Source organism: Panthera leo, chromosome C1 (assembly GCF_018350215.1).
Source record: "Panthera leo isolate Ple1 chromosome C1, P.leo_Ple1_pat1.1, whole genome shotgun sequence".
In the NCBI taxonomy this organism is placed as follows: Eukaryota; Metazoa; Chordata; class Mammalia; order Carnivora; family Felidae; genus Panthera; species Panthera leo.
This window is the reverse complement of record NC_056686.1, coordinates 70561806-70584087: the sequence shown is the minus strand read 5'-3', so window position 1 is coordinate 70584087 and position 22282 is coordinate 70561806. Positions and strand designations below refer to the sequence as shown.

The window sequence follows — 22282 nt, the reverse complement described above, 5'->3', positions numbered from 1 at the left end:
GTATATTCTAGTGTTGTGTATATAAAGATGACATTTGCACTCTGTCCCTATTTGGAGAGTAAAGATCTATGATCTTAGGAGAGCAAAATTTAATTCTTCATTTGCTTTTTATCCAAAAGCTAAAACTGCAGATATTGTGAGGTAAGTCAATGTACAGGCATTGCCATAAGAAGTGCCCTTGCATAGGCTTAACTGAAGAAAGCAATCATTACACACACACACACACACGCGCGCGCGCGCGTGTGCCCCAATTCACATGTCAAAGACTGTTACAAACCTGTAAGCAATGCTTTTGATGAGGGGCTAGTTGGTGAGAATTCTGCCCTGTTAACACATGTACTTAATCACACATTTAGCCATGCGGCTCCCAATAGGGACTTTTCCCAGCAGGATATGTAACTGACAGACTGGATTCTTTCTTATCAATTGAACAAACATTTATAGAAAGCCTACTGAATCTCGAGCACCATTTTAGACCCTGAGAATTGCTGTAAAACTCCCATTATACTCTTTTCTTAGTGGATATTTGAAAGCTACATCATTAAGTGTACTTTTGTCTGTTTCAAAGTCTGTTAGTTCCATGGGAGAATCTGGAAGGGAGAGACGAATTTTTTCACGCAAAGGGATGAGGACTGTAGTTATGTTTGTGACTTGCCAAACTCTAAGAGAAGAGCTAGGCTGTCCATGTGATGCAAGTTGTTAGTTTGGGTGTTCTAAGGAGACTGGATCTTCCAAGCTCTTTCTTCCGTGTGTCTCCCTAAACTACAAGCATAGCTGAGTCTTGAAATCACTGGGATGGTTGAGTCACTAATTTGGACTAAATGGTCCCCCCAAACCTCCGCATTATTTGAATTATAACCCACAATTCTTTAAGAATCAAATTCCTCCCAATCTGCCACTGAGTATAGAAATTCATCTGGGGCACCTGGGTGGCTCAGTCGGTTAAGCATCCGGCTTCAGCTCAGGTCATGATCTCACAGTTTGTGAGTTCAAGCCCCATGTCGGGCTCTGTGCTGATAGCCCAGAGCCTGGAGCCTGCTTTAGATTCTGTGTCTCCCTCTCTCTCTGCCCCTCCCCTGCTCTCATTCTGTCACTGTGTCTCTCAAAAATAAATATTTAAAAAAAAATTTAAAAAAAAAGAAAAAATTCAGCGAAAACAGAGCCAGGTAGATGGAAAACACATCTCAACTAAGAGATATTGTCTTCTGGTAGTAAAAAAAAAAAAAGATCTATTGACATGGAGACCAGGGGGGCATAGGAGGTGGTTTTAAGGGGAAAAAAAGTGATGAAATTGAAGTCCTGGAGGACAGTAATTTCAGAGGCATCAAGCTGGGCAGGTGGAAAAAGCGAGATGGAGGAAGGGGGAGACCCAGGACCTTTTCGATGTCCTGTGTGTGCCCTTTGTGGTGTCAAACTGAAGCACTCTTCAGTTTCTCCAAAAGAAGAGTTTTTGGTAAACACAAGTCCTTTAAACTCACCTCAACCACAACCTTGCTGTACAAAAGCCCAGTTAACTTCCTCCCACATGGCTGATGCCATCTTTCCCCTTCCAGAATGGCGTGGAGGGACCTTTCACTCTCCCCGCATGAGTGAAAGGGACTCCCAAAGGCAAATGATATTTAGTTTTCACTTTTTCTAGCACTTTACAAGTTTGAGGTTTTCTACTAGAATGATTTAATATGGTTTTAAAATATCCTCCTTTTAGCTATTTGTGTCCTTTTTGGAGGTGTTAAACATGGAAGCAATTATCCTGTTCATGACAGGATTTTTTTCCCCCTTGGCTCAATAAAGCTTTGTGCTTTGTGACACCTGATGCGTAGGTAAGGAATTGGGCTTATTTTCTATTAATTCACAGTGAGTTTCTTTCCCTTAGAGAGCTAAAGGGTAGGATGTATGCTTCTCTGAGAGATAAACCACAATCTGTTAAGTGTGTAGGAGGACACTAAAAGCTAGCAAAGATTATGTTCTAGCAAAGTAAAATGTGAAAATCTTCCTTTTGCATTACCCTATAACCATGGCATAAAGGCAAAAAAAAAAAAAAAAAAAAGCTGATTAAGTGGTTTCGTGACAAATAACCTAGAAAAGGACAGTCCTTTTGGTTGAAATAATTCTGCCAGTCTAAGCTGAAGTTGTTTTCAGAGTGCGTGAGCCACTGTACTTTTTAGTCGATGGGTCCATGATTCTGAAAGGCTCAGGTTCGTACCAGTGTTCAGAAAGCTGGGGCACCGCCAACAGGGAATATAAAATAAGCTCTTCGATTTCATCCAGAGTGTCTAATGTGTGCCAAGGGGGGGCAAATCATATTAAAAGAGAATAGGGTTTTTGTCGTTGTTCTTCATAGAACAATGAGCGTACCAGAGTAGATGGTTTGTGTTCTGCCCAAACTGTGGCCATAGTTAATTGTCGTTGGGAGCATAAAACATTTTATTCTATGTGAAACTGAGGCCAACACACATTTAAAAATGCAACTTCTGGGGCGCCTGGGTGGTTCAGTCGGTTAAGCGGCCGACTTCGGCTCAGGTCATGAACTCGCGGTTTGTGAGTTCAAGCCCTGCGTCGGGCTCTGTGCTGACAGCTCAGAGCCTAGAGCCTGTTTCGGATTCTGTGTCTCCCTCTCTCTCTCTGACCCTCCCGCATTCATGCTCTCTCTCTGTCTCAAAAATAAATAAACGTTAAAAAATAAAAATAAAAATGCAACTTCTTTCTTCATTTTCAGATGCTAGCAAGAAAATAGACATTTAAAAAGTTGCCTAGCAGAACTGACACTCCCCAGAGGTCAATAAATCTCATCCCAGAGCTGGAGGTGGATAGAGACGGCAGGTCAGAAGTGGTTTGCAGAACCCAATGAGCCTTTGTGAAACATGAGAAATATTCACGAGTAGTTAAAGTCAATATGAAAAAGTCAATTATCACAGCCTCATGGTCATAACTTTTATAAAGGATTTTCAGTGGGGCAGCCATTCTACTAAGTCCTTCATGGACGTTATCTCCGACATCTATCAAATTGGTGATCATCTCTGTTTGCAAGATGAGAAACTCAAGGTAAAGAGGGGTTAAGTAATGTTCTGAGGGGAATAGTGCTCATAAAATAGGGGAGGAGAGGCCCTGAGAACACTGAGATTCGAATTCAGGAAATCTTGAGTTGCAAGGCTGTGGTCTCAACCACTGTGCATCAATGCATCCAGAAATCCTTTTATGATTAAGACCATTGGAGGAGCCAAAGTCTTATTGGCTTATGTGGATGCTGATGACAATATAGTGCTATGTAGGAAACAATGAAATAGGTAAAATTTGCCTCTGGTTCTCATTCACTTTCTCTTTATTCCCCCTCCACGAACCCTGCTTGTTCTAACCCCATTCCATATTGCAAACTCCTTATTTCATTTCTATAGGATTTTTTTTTCTAGAAGGGATTACTGTTGGAAATAGATTATATTAGTTTATAAAGGCTTCAGAAGTCACTCCTTTATGGGGTCTTCGTATTTTAATAGGAAATGTTTAAGGAATAAAAAGTTTTTAAGACACCTAGGGGCCATTTCTAAAAATGATGCTTCGGTTTCCATTTCAGGTTAGTGGAGATGGTATTTTTCAGGCTGGGGGCTCTGTCTGAGGCTCTCAAAAAATACTATGGAAGGGAAGATGGCAACCTTCTTGTCTCCTGGAAAGAAACTGTAAAGAAATGGGAAGAGAGAGTTAAAGGAAGGAGAAAACATCATGGGGATGGGGAAGGATCCAAAAAGGAGGAAATAATGAAGTGCTGAGTTCAAATTCCACTCCTGCCAGTTTCTAGCCATGTGACTATGGGCAAATGGTTGAAAGTCTCCTATATAAGACTATTTAATAGAGGGGCGCCTGGGTTGCCCAGTTGGTTAAGCGGCCGGCTCTTGATTTGGGCTCAGGTCATGATCTCGCAGTTCATGAGTTTGAGCCCTGCAGAGGCTGCTTGGGATTCTCTGTTTCCCTCTCTCTCTGCCCCTCCCCCCCCCTCAAAATAAATAAACAAACATTAAAAAAATAGTTAATAGAATTTGAGGATTAAGTAAGATAATAATTGAAAAAGGCAGCAACTAAATGCATGCTGATCATCAGGATGTCTTCAGCTAATGTTGATGTCCTCCCCTTCCCCTGCCATGCTGTGTATTATATTTGGGTGGGGGTGATCAAGAAGGGAAATGCTAAAGATTAGTGGAGGAGAACTGTCTAAAAGAAAAAGAGACTAAGCTGTGAAATACTTATTCTCTGATGTGAATCAATCTTGTTGCATGCATTCATCATTCATTCAATAGACACTTATTGATTGCTTCTGCAATTCTCTTGTATTTTAAGCTTAGCCTCACTTGGGTCAGCTCTATACAGCATTTAGGAATGCTGATTTTGCAGAATCATGTCTTCACACATCCAGAATCCAATAAACCAAGGCAACTTAAAGCATTAGGCGTTGCTGGTGTCTCTCTTGGTCCTTCTTCAGATATAGTTTCCAAAGAGGACTTCAAAATGTGAAATACCATTTTAGTTGACACATTATCCTGGAGCACTCTGACCAGAACACCTTAGTTAATCAGCAGATCTACTACAAACCACTGGCCATTGCTGTCTTTGGTAGATGTACACTTGTGGCTGGGAAAATATCAAAATATGGTCATTGTTTACCTACTTACGAAACTCCACAGCTCCTGAGGTAGCCACAGCAGTTGAAGCCACATAGATGATGTAAACTATTGGATTATTAAGAGCTTCCCTGGATTTTAATTGAGGATCATGAGTTATATTCTTGTTCTTCAACTAAGACCATGTACAACATAGATGCCTGATGCCTCTGGCCCTTGAGTTATATACTAAACAGGCCAAGAAGGATAGATCTTAATCAGGACTAACTTCAAAACTGGAAAGAGATGACTTTAGTCATCCTGTCATGGCACTATGCTACTGGTGGTTTGTACCCAAGCACTCCTTGAACCTCCAGCCTCATCAGCCTGCACATACAAATAAGGGAATGGTGATGTTAATTCTTGAATTTTCCTGGCCTTATAGTTCTCTCACCACCAAACTGCTGGGTCTCCCCCGCCAAATTCTCCCACTTCCTGACAGTCGGGAGGTCTGTTTCACACGTGTTCAGGGAGACGTTTGCACCCACTGGGTACAATACCGCTTCACTGGCTCTGCTCAGCACTGGCTGTGCTAGTTATCCCTGCTCTTTGTGAAGAATGATGCTCTCTACAGAACATTCTACCCTGGGTCTTCCCAATATGACACCTGGTGCCCTGTTCTAGCCAGGCTTCACCAAACTGCCAGAGTGTGTTTCACATAGAAAAAGAGAGAATCTTTCCCTCACTCTCTCCCCCATCTGTCACCTGGGCCCTGAGCGAGAGCTGCCTGGCAGACAAGTAAATATCTTCTTCAGATTATGCCTATCACCCCTCCACCTTCCGCATTTGCCACATGAGGTGATGTCAAGGACTGCAGGAGAACCATATCATCCCCTCTATTTTTGCCAACTCTGCCCTCTTTCCCCCAGGTCTCTATGAACCAACTTCCCTTCTCCTTCAGCCAAAAACCAAAAGCCTTTATGGGTATTCACCTAGGCATATCTATGCCCTATGGGTGGGTCACTGCCTCATTGTCCCCGTCTCTATTTAGGCTGGGCCAGGTCCACAATGCTACTCATTCATGAAGTTTTCTGGTTTCAGTGAGCTGATAAACACAAGAAAACTGAGGACCTGATGATAGTTGGAGCCATCAGCCAGTGTAGATGATCAACACGAGGACTAACCCTCTCCCATCCTATAAAGGGAGTCAGAGTAGCAAACAGAAGAACTGCTCTGGGGGAGCTTACTCACTCATTTCATCATGATTGTATATTGAGCGAAGTGGAGCCCAACAAGGAGAAAGTATTTGGCCTAGACGTCATTTGTACCTGGAGCTGAGAGGAAGGTATTCATTTCTGTGGGTTTCAACACAAGACAGAGGTTTAGTCTTTGACTTTAAGTTCTGCCAGGGCAGGAGAAAGGCAGGGAGTCGTGGAATCCAGATAGAGAGATAGGTACACCACCCTCATAACTTCAGAGGAGACAGGGAGACAGACAACATGGGTAGTGAGGTAGCTCTTTGTTCAACAGTGCACCATGGTTTAGTGACCAGGATCCTCAGAGCTAGCTGTCCAATAAGAAGACACTATTTTATCCATGACCTCAGAGCCTCTTACCTTTTTACTTGAAACAGGACCTCCAGTCATTCATTCTGGAATCAAAGACCTCAAGGTCTTGAAAACGACCCAGTCTGGATTTGAAGGGTTCATCAAGGACCAGTTCACCACCCTCCCCGAGGTGAAGGACAGGTGTTTTGCCACCCAAGTGTACTGCAAGTGGCGCTATCATCAGTGCAGAGACGTGGACTTTGATACTACCTGGTAGGAGTGTGTGCTAAGGCCTGGCGCTGGCTATGCTCTCTTCCCGTTACTAAACCTACGTGGAAATCTTAGCTGCTATTAGCTAAAATGACCTTGAACGGACCACCCAAATTCCCTGACCTTTTGGGTTTTCATCGATTGTATCAGTAGTTCTCAAACATTACTGTGTGTCAGAATTACCTGGGGGGCTTAGTAGAAGGCAGATTACTGGACATAACTCCAGAGGTTCTGATTCTGTAGGCCTGGGGTGGGGCCTGAGAACTTGCACCTCTAATAAACTCCCAGCTGCTGCTGCTGCTGCTGGACCAGGAACCACACTTTAAGAACCACCATATCAGGTGAGGATAATGATACTCGGCTTTACTACCTCACGGTAGATACAGAGAGGGCTAAATGAAGGTGACCAACTCATCCCAATTTTTCAAGGACTTTTCTGATTTTAACACTGACAAGTCCCACGCCCTGGAAAACCCCTTGATCGGTAGGCAAACTGGGACAGTTGGTCACTCTAGGCTAAACTCGAAATGAGATGATGTTTACAGAAGCAGTTTATAAATGATAAATGTGTTAACAACATAAAGGTACGCCTATCGTTATAATATCCTTGGCAAGCAGGAATGAGGCCTCTGGACTCTGAGTTTGCTTTTTGACCAGGCATCTCATTCCTCTGCTGAAGTTCCCATTGCTAGAAACTGCTACTTTCTGATGAGCTAGTATCTGCCCCCTGGTAGCTTCTTCCCAGTGGTTTAGTTCTGCTCTACTCCTTTTATTATGTGATGTGTCTGAAAATACTTACAGAGAACTTCACCTCAATCTTCTTTCTCCCGAGTATTCCCCATTGGCAGCAGGCTGATGTATTTCTGTTAGAGCACAAAATTGAACATGGCAGAGTCAGGGTCTTAGCTGGGCCACCCACTCAGGAAAGGAACTTAGTGTGGATCATATAACTTTCAAGATTCCTCACATCTAAACTGGGGATAATAATAGCACCTGCCTCAGGATATTGAGAGAATTCAATGAAGCAATCACATAAAACCCATAGCACAGAGCCTGGCACAGAACAAAACCCCTAAAAACATAATAATTCAAGGAACTGGCCAGTCTGAGCAGTAAGAGGGTTGGAGTACTTGGAGGTCCTCTTCATAAGTTCATCAAATGTGATGGAGATTTACCCTGGAATGCCCAGTGGGCCCTAGTTCCAGATGATGAAGATAGCCTAGTGACACTCAATACCTTTGTTGAATAGGGTGTGTGTGTGTGTGTGTGTGTGTGCACGCGCGCACATGTGTGGGTAAAAAAAGGGGAAGTGAGGTGTTTTTTAGGGGGCATTACCAGATATTAATCTCTTCTTTTTTTTTTAATTTTTTTTAACGTTTATTTATTTTTGAGACAGAGAGAAACAGAGCATGAACGGGGGAGGGTCAGAGAGAGAGGGAGACACAGAATCTGAAACAGGCTCCAGGTTCTGAGCTGTCAGCACAGAGCCCGACGCAGGGCTCGAACTCACAGATGGCGAGATCATGACCCGAGCCGAAGTCGGCCGCTTAACTGACTGAGCCACCCAGGCGCCCCGATATTAATCTCTTCTAAAACCAGCAATAAAATTGTTTACTGCAGGGAGAGAAGGTCACTGCTTCTTAGCTTTATAATGCACTCCTAAAAGGCCACTCTATGAGTCCTTAGTTGTTTTTTCTGTGTTTTAGGGATACTGTTCGGGATATTGTCCTGGAGAAATTTGCTGGACCCTATGACAAAGGCGAGTACTCGCCCTCTGTCCAGAAGACCCTCTATGACATCCAGGTGCACTCTTTGAGCCGGGTTCCTGAGGTATGTTTTGTCACTTGCCATTCTGAAGACTGAGAGAACTTGTTGTGTCTCCTGTCAGCTCTGACAGAAGAGTTGAGAGTTAAAATAAGACAGTGGAAGACACATGAAAAATGACATCTGTTGTTGTTCAAAAGCTTGTTATAGCAAGTGAGAAGAGAGCAAAAAATGGAAAAATCTGTCCAACCTGAAAACATGGGCCACTGCTGTAGTTCTTTAGTTTGTCGAAAATTCTTTGGGTCCTTACAACCTGCCACAATTTAAGCCTCATATCAGGACACTCAAATGCCTTGAAGGAGGGATAATTTGGCCAAGAGTCTATGTTTCAGGGTAGCCAGAGAATGAAGGATAGATGCAGACAGATTCCATCCATCCATCCATCTGATGTTATTGAGTAGTTATTATATCTCTGTCAGCACATGAAGAATACAAAGATAAATTAGACAGTGTGCCTACCCTTAAAGGGTTCATCATTTGGTAAAAGAAGACAATAAGTAAACTAACGATCCAGTAAAGCATAAAGCATTATAGAAATACAGAGAAAGGCACCTAACTCAGGTATGGAAGATTGGGCCAGCCAGGCTTTATGGAGGGAGAGGTGTTTGAGTTGAGTCTTAAGGGTCAAGTAGGGGTTGGTTATCTGAGTTCACACTCAAGGGTGAGGGAGCATGGTAGGTATAAGACAGGAGCAGCATGGAATAATCATTTGCTGTCGAGGTTTTGGTATATGTGAAGTGCCAGGAATGAACATCTTTCCATGTGCCTAAGGATGAGGCAGAAATCAGACCAGGAGGATCTTTGTGAGCTTGTTTATAGTCTGTATTTTATTTTCAAAGCTCTTAGGAGCCACGGAGGGGTTTAACCAAGGTGTAGCACTACTGAATTTGCACTCTAGAAAGATCACTTTAAAAGAAGGGTGGTAAATTAAAAGGACAGCAGACCACAGATGAGGAGACCTGCAGGGAGGCTATTGGGAGGCAGAAATCTGGCAAAGAGGGTCTGAAGTAAGTAAAGCCATGATGGGTGGAGAAAAAGAGTACCAGTCTTAGACGTGGGCAAGAGGGATCCTGCCATGACGTGGAACTTTCCAGGATGTTTTCTGGCTATCCTTTCTCCACTGGATGAAGAGTCAGTGGGGCCAAGGCAACACATCCTTCACAGGGGCACACATCCCTTTACAGTTTCTCTGGATACCTGCACCCCAGAATTAACTGCCCAAAGAACCCTGAGACCACTTTTAGAACCTGTGCAAACCTCTTCCCCAGATCCACCCTCCGGAGGCAGATCATGCTATCAGTGTGTATACCCTTGGGCCTGCGAGTGGGCAAAGGGGTGGAAACTGCTTAAAAACACTCAAGCTAGCATGTCCACATGAGGCCAAGAGAGAGGAAGGGATGGGCCAGGGGCTGGGGTCTGGCTCTTCCCACACTACAACATCCTGCATTGCAAGCAGTCAGAGAAATTTCAGTTAGGTTCTGGCTTTCCAGGCTGTTATGAAGGTATATTTGTCAAGTAAGAAGGATAGAACATATTTCACTTAAAAATTTCTTGCTTGGGGGCGTTTGGGTGCCTCAGTTGGTTAAAGGCCAGACTCCTGGTTGCGGCTTAGGTCATGATCTCATGGTTCATGAGTTTGAGCCCCACATAGAGCTCTGCACGAACAGTGCAGAGCCCGCTTGGGATCCTCTCCCTCTCCCTCTGCTCCCTCCCTGAAAAAAAGCCAAAATGTTGCTTGCCTGATTCATAACTTTAAACATCTGGCATGTGGGCCTTCAACTGTACTCTTACCCCAGGGTCTGTAAATGTTCAGGATAGGCTAGAGAGGAGGAAACAGACTGAGGAAGAATTTAGGAGGTTGACTGGCCACCACCAGGAGGCCAGTTAATATACTGAAGTTCTCACTGTTTTCTGACCCAAGGAACGCTTACTGTTCTGGAAACCGATTTTGTACTTGGAGGGGGAAAGAATGCGTCCACCATCTAATAATGGGACTAGCAGGAGACAACTGTGTCACGCAGTAGAGGAACATCAGAAAGTGTCTTAGAGATGGAGGTGGAACTTGAGTAATGGACTCACGGGCAGTTGGGTTACTGGGGAGGAGTGACAGAGAGATAGATTCACAGTTGCCCAATGTGATCCATATTACTTTGGATTCCAGATAGAAGATATGGAAATCAGCCTGCCAAACATTCACTACTTTAATATTGACATGTCCAAAATGGGATTGATCAACAAAGAAGAGGTAAGAGAACTTTAAAAATATGTAAAGAACGTCTACCCTCCTACCCCTGCACCCTTACCTGTCTTTATAAAATTGGGATGATAATATCACCAACCAAAACTCTTAACAGCTGTTGCTTTTGGAATATTTATAGTTGCTACTGATTAGAGTCCTCTTAGATTCTGGGCCTTTCAAAACCTGGGGCTGGAATGCCTTAGAGGTGGATGAATGATTATGGAGGAGGGTTGGAAGCTAGAGAGATTAAAAGACAAAGAAAGAACAGAGTGTGCCAGAGGAGACAGCTCGGAGATGTACTTCGAAAAGTGCCACACAGGGTCACAGCTTTGTTATTCTTCCATCATGAGGTAATAAAGAGAAAAAAAAGATTCTATTTCCGTTCTTTCATCATCTTTAACTTTTGACTAAGTAGTCAATTTAAGTAGCATATAAACAGAAAATGTAAACAGAAAGAAAGGAAGACTGTTTCCAACTGTAATTATAGAAAGCAAGATGAGGGGGTGCCTCCGTGGCTCAGTCGTTAAACATCTGACCCTTGATTTTGGCTCAGGTCATGATCTCATGGTTTGTGAGGCTCTGCACTGATGGCATGGAGCCTGCCTGGGATTCCTTCTCTGCCCCTACCTCACTTGCATGCTCTCTCTTTCAAAAATAAATAAAAAAGAAAGAAAGAAAGAAAGAAAGAAAGAAAGAAAGAAAGAAAGAAAGAAGGAGGGAAGGAAAGAAGGAGAGAAAGAAAGAAAGACGAGGAAATGCACTTTTTGAAAGGAAACCTTGTTTTGCAAAAACACCCTGACTTGTTTTAAGCCATGGCAGAAGGTTAAACCAAGTGTGTCTGACTAGACAGCCTGAAGTAGTGTGTCCTGGGAGATTGGAACTGTCCTTCCCCTCTTGAGCCATTTTCAGAATGGTAGGATTTCTCTATTCCTGTTTCTGTCCTGCAAATTATGTTAATGGGCTCCATTGGGCTGTGCTACCACAGCCGTAGGTGGAGGCTGGGGACCAGCACTGGGAAACAAAGGCTTAGGCTCCTGGGATAGCTTCTAGAGAACTGTGAGTCACAGAGGAGAGCAACATTGATCCCAGGTCCTGTTCATTCAACTGAACAGGGAGGCAGCATCGTTTATGTCACTGGAAGGAAAGGATGTCGATTACCAGAATACCATTAATTAGAATTAAAGCCCTTTAAAATAATTACCTTCTAAAGGGCAAGAGAGGGACCTGAAAGTAATCTTGGCCATGTCGACCAAAGGTAAAACAAATGGGCCCCAAACAGAAGAGGGTCAAGCTCATGACTGGAGCAGTGCTCAGCTGAGGAACCAGCAAAGAAACGAGGTCTCCTCAGGGCCCCCAAACACCTGTGACCTGCACTGATCCCAGCGCAAAGACGTGTCACAGGGCTTGCCAGGTGTGTCCCTATATCCAAGAAGTCGGACTTGCAGCTTCCTCAGCTCCCACCTGAAGCCTGCGTGGGGGCCCCGAGATGGGAAGGCCCAGATCCTTGGGGCCACGGGTCCGCGTGAAGGCACCTGAGAAGCTACACAAGTTGTCCTGACTCTGTGTCTGTGCTTTGGGGTTGGGGGGTGGGAGCTGCTCTCAGGCCCTCAGCCAGCAGGCGTGTACAGAGTGAGGGCAATGCATGAGAAGCAGGGAGTCAGGACGCACTGACAACAGCAGAGAAGTGACAAACGACAGGGTGGGAAGACAGAACATCTCTAAATTTACAGCTGTCTGAAACCACTTAGTATTGGGCTAACAGCCCTGAGGACCTCAGATGTTCCTGAAGGCGTGGTATGATCGCATTGGACATTGATAGGTGTTCAAAGTGAATTCTCAAGCAAAGGCCAAATTATGTTCACCACATTCTGTTTAAAAAGCAGAGATAGATAATGCATTTGAGAAACATTTATATCCCAGTGATTAAAACCTTTCAAACACTCTTAAATTTTCTGGACAATCAACTCATCCCTCCACTATTGCCAGAAAAATAAAGCATTACCCTGCTTAAAATAACTTGACTTTAGTGCATATACGTTTTCCTATTTAGTGAGTTTTTTTTTTTTTATTTAATATTGATTCATAGAAAACAGGGGAGGTCTATTTTAATGCTTCTGAAGTTGCCATGTGGCTTTTCTACAGGTCTTGCTACCATTAGACAATCCCTACGGCAGAATTACTGGAACCGTCAAGAGGAAGCTGGCTTCGAAGCTGTGACAAAGTAGCTACCATCGCCAGGAGCCTACTCTCAATTGAGGATTTCCTTCAGCCTCTTGTGATGCTGGAAATCATAGCATGTAACCATGCAAATTTTCAAACTAGTATGTTGATTTATAGTGTTAATTTTCCTCCTGTATGAAAGAATTCTTCCGCTCCTAGCTCAGCAAGGTGTTTTGTGATTAGTAATTATAACATGCTTTATGGATGCAGTTTACTTTACAAATGCTACACGGTATTAGAACAGTCATAAATCAAGATTTCTTTTTAGTTGTCTTGTGCCTTCCTATCTTTGAGAAGCTTTAGAACCAATTCACTAAGAAAATAATCATGAATTAATGGATGTGTCATATCAATTACTTTGTGCACAAGTTCAAAAGTAAGCATTGTTTTCATCCTACTGATGCAAAAACTGCTTTTGGGCACTGCAGAAAATATAACGACAAAATCATCTTTTGAAAACTTTCACCATTGTGACTTCAATTAGACTGAATATTTGGATTTCTAAGAATGCTCTAGCATATGTATCACTGGGAATTTATTTATACTCTAAAAATACTTTTATAATCTTAATGTATTGGTTTTAGGACTTTTACAACTCTTAGAGAATATATAGTACACACTGAAAAAAAGTATAACTTATTTTTCTTTGAATAAGGTCTCACTTTGGCACAAAGAACCCATCTAATAAGTGCTGAGTCAATATACCAATCAATGAATCTACATATAGAAAGAAGAGGACACTCTATACAAATATCAGTGATGATGATTTCTAGATTGTGGGATTAGGAGTGATTTTTATTTTTTGCCATGTGCTTTTCTGAATCTTCCATATCTGAACATTTATTACTTTTATAATCAGAGAAATAAATATAATTGATGATTTAAAGATATATACAGACTTGACTGGTGATTATCTTTATATCAGTTGAGTAACACTATTTATATATATGTTATATATATATATATATATATATATATATACTATATATAATATACATATATGGTATATATCATATACCATAGAGCTTCATAAACTATAATTAAACTGTAATTTTAGAAACCCATGATGAAAACCTGTCCACATGAACATGGAACCTTCTTCCATTTAAAAAATCTACATTTATTAACTTTTTTAAATCTCCATTTTTTATAAATGCTTACATATAAGTACTTAGTATTATTTGATAATTCTGCTTCATTCCCCTTTGTAATACTACATAAGCTAGCATGGTATAGTGTTTAATTTCACAAACTCACTTAAATCCTGGATCTACTTCTTTCTAGCTATATGATAAGTATCCTCATCTGTAAAATAGAGGTGAAATAGAATCTAACTCAGAGGTATTTCAAGCATCAAATGGGTTAATGTTTGTAAAGTGCTGTGATAATGTTTATGGCTGACACACAGAAAATTCTGTATGGGGCACCTGGGTGGTTTAGTTGGTTGAAAGTCAGCTCAGGTCATGATCTCACGGTTTGTGAGATGGCTCTGTGCTGAGAGCATGGAGCCTGCTTGGGATGCTCTCCCTTTCTCTTTGCCCCTCCTGTGCACTCTCTCTCTCTCTCAAAATAAATAAATATTTTTTTTTAAAAAAAGAAATTTCTATATGTGTTTGTTAAATGAAATATCTTGCCTTCTTTTCGTGTGTTATTAGACCCAAGTAGAAAATCTTCTTTGGACTTTATGAGTGAGGTGAGAGATGGGAGGCCGGAGAAGAGCAAGCCCTAGAAAATGCTGGAAACCCCACACAAGCTAGTGCCTGCCAGGAAAGAACACGAGATAAGCAGGATGAAATAATATGATAAGGAAAGTTTTGTGCCACACTGAATACTCATGTTACAAAATGGGCTTCTATATCATGTCACTTGGGTGGCCAAATTGCTTAGTACATTTTATTCCTCTGCTGATTTGATAATCCTGTTTAAAGAGGAATTTAGAATTCAACATGATTTTTTCTAAAAACAAACAAACAAACAACAAGAACAAAAAACGTAGGCCCTTCTTACTAGCTATTATCTTGGTCAGGAAAGTTTTAGAAACACTGTATTTGCTTCAGAGAAGAAATTGATGTTAGAGCAGAATCCTTAGACGTTGTGGCCCGTTTTGAACATACATGCATTGTGCTTCTCCTGAGTCTTAAAACATTTATTGTAGTTGATTGCAAATGAGCTATTGGATGTTGTATCCCAGGTGTTATTTCCCAGGCAGGAGAGCCTGGAGTCTGAAATTTTCAAGGGCCAGAATCCTATTTTGTGAAGAATGTTTTCTTGTGCTTAAAATTGTAAATTATGCTGAAAAACAGGCTTTGGGTTTCACCCGGTTTTGTCAGTGCTGGCAGAGGAGCAGGCCAGCCTGAACTACAAACACCGGCCAGGTAATTTGTATCAAAACATTTTGTAATTTTGTTATAGAAGGCTACAGGCTCTCTGTTCCAGTTTTTCTGGGAACCCACTTGCTCTACAGTGCTTTCTCTTCTCTTCCCCCCATCCTTACCCCGGCCCATCTCAAGTACTTTCCTGGGGGAATAAAGCAGGTGACTCCAGCCCATTTGCTGCCTGGAGGCAGTTTGCCTGGCACCCAACAGAGCAGCTGTCATCTGGGGCTTGTGGTTTCAGCAGCCAAAATTCTAAGACTTAGTCGAAATCCTCTAAATTTCATCTCAGAACTTTCATTGAAACAGCCTCAGAAAATGCATTCCATTCCTTTTCCTTTTTAGTCAGACTTAAGTTCACACCTTTCTTCCCCTTTAGTAACCTGCTTTTTCTCCCTTTGTTCTCAATACAATAGAAATCACTCTTTGGAAACAGTGTTTTTACTTGTTTGTTATTGAAACAGAATTTAGCTTTTTCAACCACGTGCAAAGATTTAACTACAGAAATCTGAACTTCTTTCTAACCTCCTAGGCCTCTGTTCAGAAAGAGCATTGATTTTTTTTTTTTCCCCTCCAGACTAGGGACTGGATGGACTTTGCCTTTTGGAGTCTCCTTTGCAAAACCTTTGTTTAACTTCTGCTTCCTTAGCTGCATTTTGGAGGAAACCAAAGCTTCTTTCTAAAGTCATGGATTTCAAGCCTTCTAACTCACTGGGTTCTTCCTGCTTCCAAATAATGGAAACTTATTCTCTTTGAATTTTTCATAGTCTTTGTTCCCATTTCTGTTAGAGTGCAGCTGCCTTTTGTTCTTCCATTTGCCTGGGCTCTTTTTCAGGAATTCTTAAGGTTTTTAGATTCTATGGATATCCCATTGAGAAAGAATGGCTATGGACCTTCTTCCCAGCAAATTGCTCATTCATGCCTCTACAGGGACCTCAGTATCTGCCAAGGAGGTCATTTACACTCAATCCTTAAAGTGTAAAAGATTCCATTGGAAATTTACACATAAGGAATATATTCAAATAAACTTGGAAGGAAGGTACACTGATTCCCTTGTATGAGAAAGGGAAAACAGTGTGTTTAGGATAAAAGAGAAGGACCCCAGATACATAGGGGAAAAGACATTGTAGGACATGACAGTGTTGTGAGTTTTACTTGAATGGTGGAGGGAGCGGTGACACATGTAACTCAAATTATTTGATTCTTAGAAAATCATAGAAATTGAATGCTGAAATAAACTTCTAGTTGGATTTGTTTATTTTACATAGGAGGCAATTGAACCAACAGAAGTTAAGAGACTGGTACAGGGTTTTACAGAAAAGTCAGCAACAGATCAGAACCCAGGTCTGCTAACCCATAGTCCAGGGTCCCTTTCATCCTCCAATGTGGATCCATAGCTTCAAAGTTTTCCTTTTTAACTCTGTGTAAATTAGGCTAATGTTAACTTACTCCGCATTCTGCGTGCACACCATACAGAAGGTTGATGAATAACCTACAGACATTGGGGTAGCTAGGAGAAGTCACCTTAGCATTAAAAATTAATTAGGAAATCTTCCTGAATAGATAATTAAACAGACTGATGTCAACCTAATTGGCTCAAATTAATGAATGCAGATCTACTTAGATTTTTAAAATTTTATCTTTAAAATTTTGTTGATGTTTGTTTTTGACCCACATACATCTTCATTAAAATCACAGACGTATCAGAGGGCTCCCTTTCATTAGTCTCACAAAACCATTTTGAATGTCATTGAATGTTCATTTTGAATTAGGGATGAGATGTGTTTAGAATTCACCAAATGCCTCAACTAACTTAGGTCTTTGGGGACCAATAAAAACTTATATGCATTTTGCTCAGCACATTTCCCTTAACTCAGCATAACAATTTTTCATGGAGCTTAAATAATGCAAGTTTTTTTTTTCCTTTTATGTGCCCTTATGAAGATAAAGTATCTAAAACCACCCCAAATCCAAGGACCTAAGAAAGTAATTGTTTTATCTTTTAGCAGCATTAGAATGTATCAAATGAACAGTATTTGGACTGAGCATATGTTTGTTAATTCTGTGACTCTTCTGGGCTTGATATGGAGTGAGAGCATAGTAATAAAATCATACTTTAATGTACTTTTCCTGTTATACTAATATCTGTACTATGTACTCTTATTCAATTCTCCATCAGTCTTATGAGACTGGTATTATGGAAGGGTTGCTACTTTCCCCACAGCATCCATCCTCCTGTCTTTGTGTAGCTGAATACTTGGCTATCTGAAATAAACACTACAGTTCCCAGTCTCTCCTATAGCTAAGTATGGCCAAATGATTGAAGTTCTTGTTACAGAGATATGAGTATTAGTGCTGGATGCAACTTCTCAAAACAGGTACCCTTCTTTCCTTCTTGGCTGGAATACAGTTGTGATAAACGATGCTTAAGCAGCCATCTTGGACCACATAGGCAGCTATGTATTGAAGATGGTGGAGGAACACGCTAGGAGAAGACTGAGACCCAATGACTGCGGGGTGGCTGTCCCGACCCTGCTCTGCTTACTTTCAGACCTCACATATACAGTAGGGAAATCTTATTTGTCTAAGTCATTGTTATTTAGATTTTCAACCGAAACCAGCCCTAAATGGTATACTTGAGCTGTTCTGTCCCAATGGCGACGTGCTGTAAGTATGAAATGTGCAGTGGCTTTTGAAGATGTGTTTTATTATTATTATTTTGTTCTTTATTTTTATTTTTTTTAAGTTATGCATCCACTTGAAAGGGCATTCCTTTTTTTTTTTTAAGTTTATTTATTTATTTTGAGAGAGAGAGAGAGAGAGAGAGAGTGAGGGAACAGCAGAGAGAGAGAGAGACAGAGAGAGAGAGAGAGGGAATCCCAAGCAGGTTCCACACTGTCAGCGCGGAGCCGGACGCAGGGCTCCGACTTATGAACCTTGAGATCAGGACCTGAGCCAAAACCAAGAGTCAGATGCTTAACCAACTGAGCCACCGAGGCGCCCCATAAATGTATTTTTAAAAGATTGTAAAGTATGTCAATAATTTCGGTATTGTGCATGGAAATGGTAATATTTTGGATATGTTAGATGATTTTCCTGCTCCCTTGTGTGACCACTAGAAAATTTCATAAAAAAATGTGACCGCTAGAAAATTTTAAGTTACACATGTGGCTCACATTATATATTTATTGGACAGCGCTGACCTAGTGTTGCTTTGCTCTGTGTCTGTAGCTGCAGTAGAGAACAGGTGAAGTACCTGAGGCTGAGGGGAGCCATATAACTGCCCAAGTTCCCCTTTCAAGTAAATGGTGGGGCTGGCCTCAAGCTCAGGTCTATAGGAGCAGCCTCAGTCCTCCCACCCACTGCGGCATGGTGTAGATCAACCGATGTCATTGGGTTGCGGCACAAAAGAGGAACACAGACCCAAACACGAATTTATTTGTTTGTTTGCCTCTTTATTTATTTATTTACTTATTTATATTTTAATTCCAGTGTAGTTAACATGTAGTGCCAAACACAAAGTCTGAAAAACAGGAACTGCTGGTTGCTTGAAGAGTTTTCCTGAGCGTCCTTCAAAATGTTTGTAATCGTGAGTTTTATAGTCTTATTTTCAAGTTGTGTATTTTCTGGCACAGAAAAGTAAGAGTGTGACCCACTGAAAAAGGAAATGAAGCACAATTTACCAAATGAGTCTGCTGTCTTTAATTTAGAAAGAAGACGTCTCACTTGCAACGTTGCCGTAGATGTCTCTGCCCCACAGATGACAGAGCTGGAGAATCTTGTGGAAGGTCTGTCCTTGCTGCTTTACCTGACTCTTCTGGAAACTTAAGGCCTCTAAGCTCTGTGATCTCAGATGCTTAGATGATAGCACATTCTATCTTGTGGCATAAGTTCCCTTATTTTGTTGTTTATAGGTCTGGCTTCCCCAGGCCATGGCCTGCTCCACAGCTACCAAGGGCATTCAGTATTATTTACACCTTAATTCACTGACCTCTTTCCCACCTCTGCTATGATAAAGGTAGTGGCTCTGCCCAGGCACCTCTTCTGTGGAAGTCCGGCACATTTTCCATTTGGAGATTGCCTGGCATCTCCAGCTTTCCGGATTTCTCCCTGAAGATAATGGTAGAAAGGAAAACCCTGCACAACTGCGGTAAAGAGACATCAACCTAGCTATGTTCTTGTGGGTAGCCAAAGGCTTCTCTTGCTTTTATTCACAGCGTCCTCCATTATTCTGCCCCAGGGCTAGGCAAGATGCAACTCTTTTCTTGAGGTTCGAAAAGATATAACACGGCCGCAGTCACCAAAGAATGAGATGTGATCGTTTTACTCTCTTTCTCTCTATGTAGAACGGCCACCACTGGCCAGCAATGGTACCCAAACCACTTAATTGCCTATGGAGCTACAGCATGAAGCTAACGAGCTGCTCATTACTGTACCCATTGCTCTCTCTTTCCTTCCTGTGGCTTGTTCCTGGTTTAGAAGCAGAATTAACAAGTTTTCTCATAAGAAGCATATCTGTCCTACAGCAGTCAGCTCTTTGAACATTTAACTTCATCTTCCAAATCATTACAAAAAACACTTAATGGCTCTGTGCCCAGGCCTGACCCCTGCAGATCCCATTTGCAATGACCGTCAAAGGCAGATGGATCACCACCAGTAAGTACTCTTTGCATTTGGCTTCCAAATATAGGAGTGGTTGGGCAACTGAGGGTCATTAGACTTTTCCAAATTAAATTCCTTCAAAGATCTATTTCTCTAATGCAACACAAGGACAGCATGTGCCCCTGACCGTGTATGCTAAGCTTAGAGAGACAAAATCCATGTTCTCATAGGGTACTTACTGAGGATAGAACGAGGAGACTGCCACCAACTGGTCTCTGAATATGAAGATTATTCAATATTCACCATGTCCATTAAGTATCAAAAATGACGCTCAAAGCTGCTGCACATTCCAGCTCAGTGTGTGCCACCTTGTTTTCTTTTCAACCAAATCTACTTATAAGCTCTAGTTCCTGAATTAATTTACTCTGAGGAGGCTCTCTGTGTGTTCTTTGCTTTACATCAGGGGTCTAAATTTCATATACCTTGTAATGACAACGTAAAAGTGTGCAGTTGCTGGCTGCAAGGTATTAGGGAATTAAAAAGATTGTAATAAATTGGAGTTTTCAGGCTCACCTAGAAGACTGCAGATATAGTTGTAAGAACACAAACATACTGCACTAGCCAAAGGACAACATGTCAGCTTAGATTCCACTGAAAAGAGACCAGTTTGTGACCTTGCCTTTAAATCAATTCATTACACGTCCTTTGTAGAGTCTGAACCCGAGGCTCAAATGCGGGGTGGGGAGGAGAGGTGGAGTGGCAATTATTTTTTTTTTTAAATGCTTCATGATTCTGATATCCTGTCTGCCCCTCTGGTTGAGAATAATCAAATTCAACATCAAACAATTCTCACATAAAACATATTGGCATCAAGGCACTCTCATTCCCATTTACGCTCATGAAGTGCTTCCCCACGTGTGTGTGTGTGTGTGTGTGTGTGTGTGTGTGTGTGTGTGTGTTTGCTCCTAGCTGCAGACCTGGATCACATTAACAGAAATCTGGTGTGATCGGAAAGGAATCAGCCGTTTCTGGTTTTACAGCTGTTTGGAGACAAAGGCTGCCTACCTGCTGAATTTCAAGTACTTCCAGCCTCTCCCTATGGCCTTGTTTTGATAACACCTCCTTTCCGTGAATTGGGGGGTGGGGAGAAAGCACCCTCAGTTATTGCCAATGCACTTAGGCCAGCCCGTTGTAGGCCTTTATTCTGGGTGTAAGAGAGGCAGACTAATTTCCTAATTTTGCCTGAAAGCTGTCAACAGAGGGCTAAGAAATGAATTGATTCTTTTCAGTTTGCTTTTCAATTAAGATATTTTCCTTTCCTTTTTTTTTTTTTTTTTTTTTTCTTCATGACAAGCATTTATAGAGCAGTCCAGGTCGAAAGCTTAGTTGAGTTAGGTTGGGGTTAGTGAACAAGGCGACTGTGATAAAAGCATCCAAAGACTGCATGGAGTGTAATCCCAAGTTCAAATCTAGAGAAAAATACAACTAAAGACATACTTTCATTTGCTCAAAATATTCAACTGCCAGCTGACAGTGGTGATAGGACATTGTCCTTTAATATCCCTTTTCCCATATTGGTAGGATAATGGCACTTTTGAGTTTTAGTTGGGCCCATGGGCTCTAAGAGTATCTCAAGCCTCTCTTCCAGCTTAGTATGACACTGTGACTGAATTTTGGACAGCAAGATGGAAGAGGAAGTAATATGTACAATTTCTTGGAAGTTCCTTAAAGGGAGAAGGTGTCTTCCTTTCCCTTTTCTTCTTCCTGCTGGTTGGAAGTCAAATGGTGATGGGGGGAGCTGAAGCAGCCATCTTGGGCCATGAAAGGATTCTGGGAATAAACAGCATGCATGATGGAACAAAGAGGTAGGAAGAATGTCTGACATCATAGAGGGCTGTATCATCTCTGGTCCCCCTGGCTGTACATTTAAATGAAGAGAAGACACAACCTTCTGTCTTGTTTACATTACCTGGCAATGTGGGGGTGAGAGTGGGGAGACAGTTTTTCCCCCCATTGGTATAATTTTATTTATTTATTTATTTAAATATGAAATTTATTGTCAAATTGGTTTCCATACAACACCCAGTGCTCATCCCAACAGGTACCCTCCTCAATACCCATCATCCATCCTTCCCTCCCTCCCACCCCCCATCAACCCTCAGTTTGTTCTCAGTTTTTAAGAGTCTCTTATGTTTTGGCTTCCTCCCTCTCTAACCTCTTTTTTTTTTCTTCCCCTCCCCCGTGGTCTTCTGTTAAGTTCCTCAGGATCCACATAAGAGTGAAAACATATGGTATCTGTCTTTCTCTGTATGACTTATTTCACTTAGCGTAACACTCTCCAGTTCCATCCACGTCCCTACAAAAGGCCAAATTTCATTCTTTCTCATTGCCATGTAGTACTCCATTGTGTATATAAACCACAATTTCTTTATCATTCATCAGTTGATGGACCTTTAGGCTCTTTCCATAATTTGGCTACTGTTGAAAGTGCTGCTATAAACATTGGGGTACAAGTGCCCCTATGCATCAGCACTCCTGTATCCCTTGGGTAAATTCCTAGCAGTGCTGTTTCTGGGTCATAGGGTAGATCTATTTTTAATTTTTTGAGGAACCTCCACACTG

The 22282-nt window shown here is 41.7% G+C and overlaps 1 protein-coding gene across 1 annotated transcript in view; it reads left to right on the top strand.

Moving 5' to 3' along the window:
* Nucleotides 1-12765, top strand: part of LOC122227725 (uricase) — a 36511-nt gene extending 23746 nt beyond the window's left edge. The window contains exons 5-8 of the mRNA XM_042952405.1: nucleotides 6220-6406; nucleotides 8110-8233; nucleotides 10389-10472; nucleotides 12609-12765. Coding sequence (XP_042808339.1) covers nucleotides 6220-6406; nucleotides 8110-8233; nucleotides 10389-10472; nucleotides 12609-12683 — 470 coding nt within the window. The 3' untranslated portion in view covers nucleotides 12684-12765. The remainder of the gene's footprint in view (nucleotides 1-6219; nucleotides 6407-8109; nucleotides 8234-10388; nucleotides 10473-12608) is intronic.
* Nucleotides 12766-22282: the final 9517 nt, after the last annotated feature.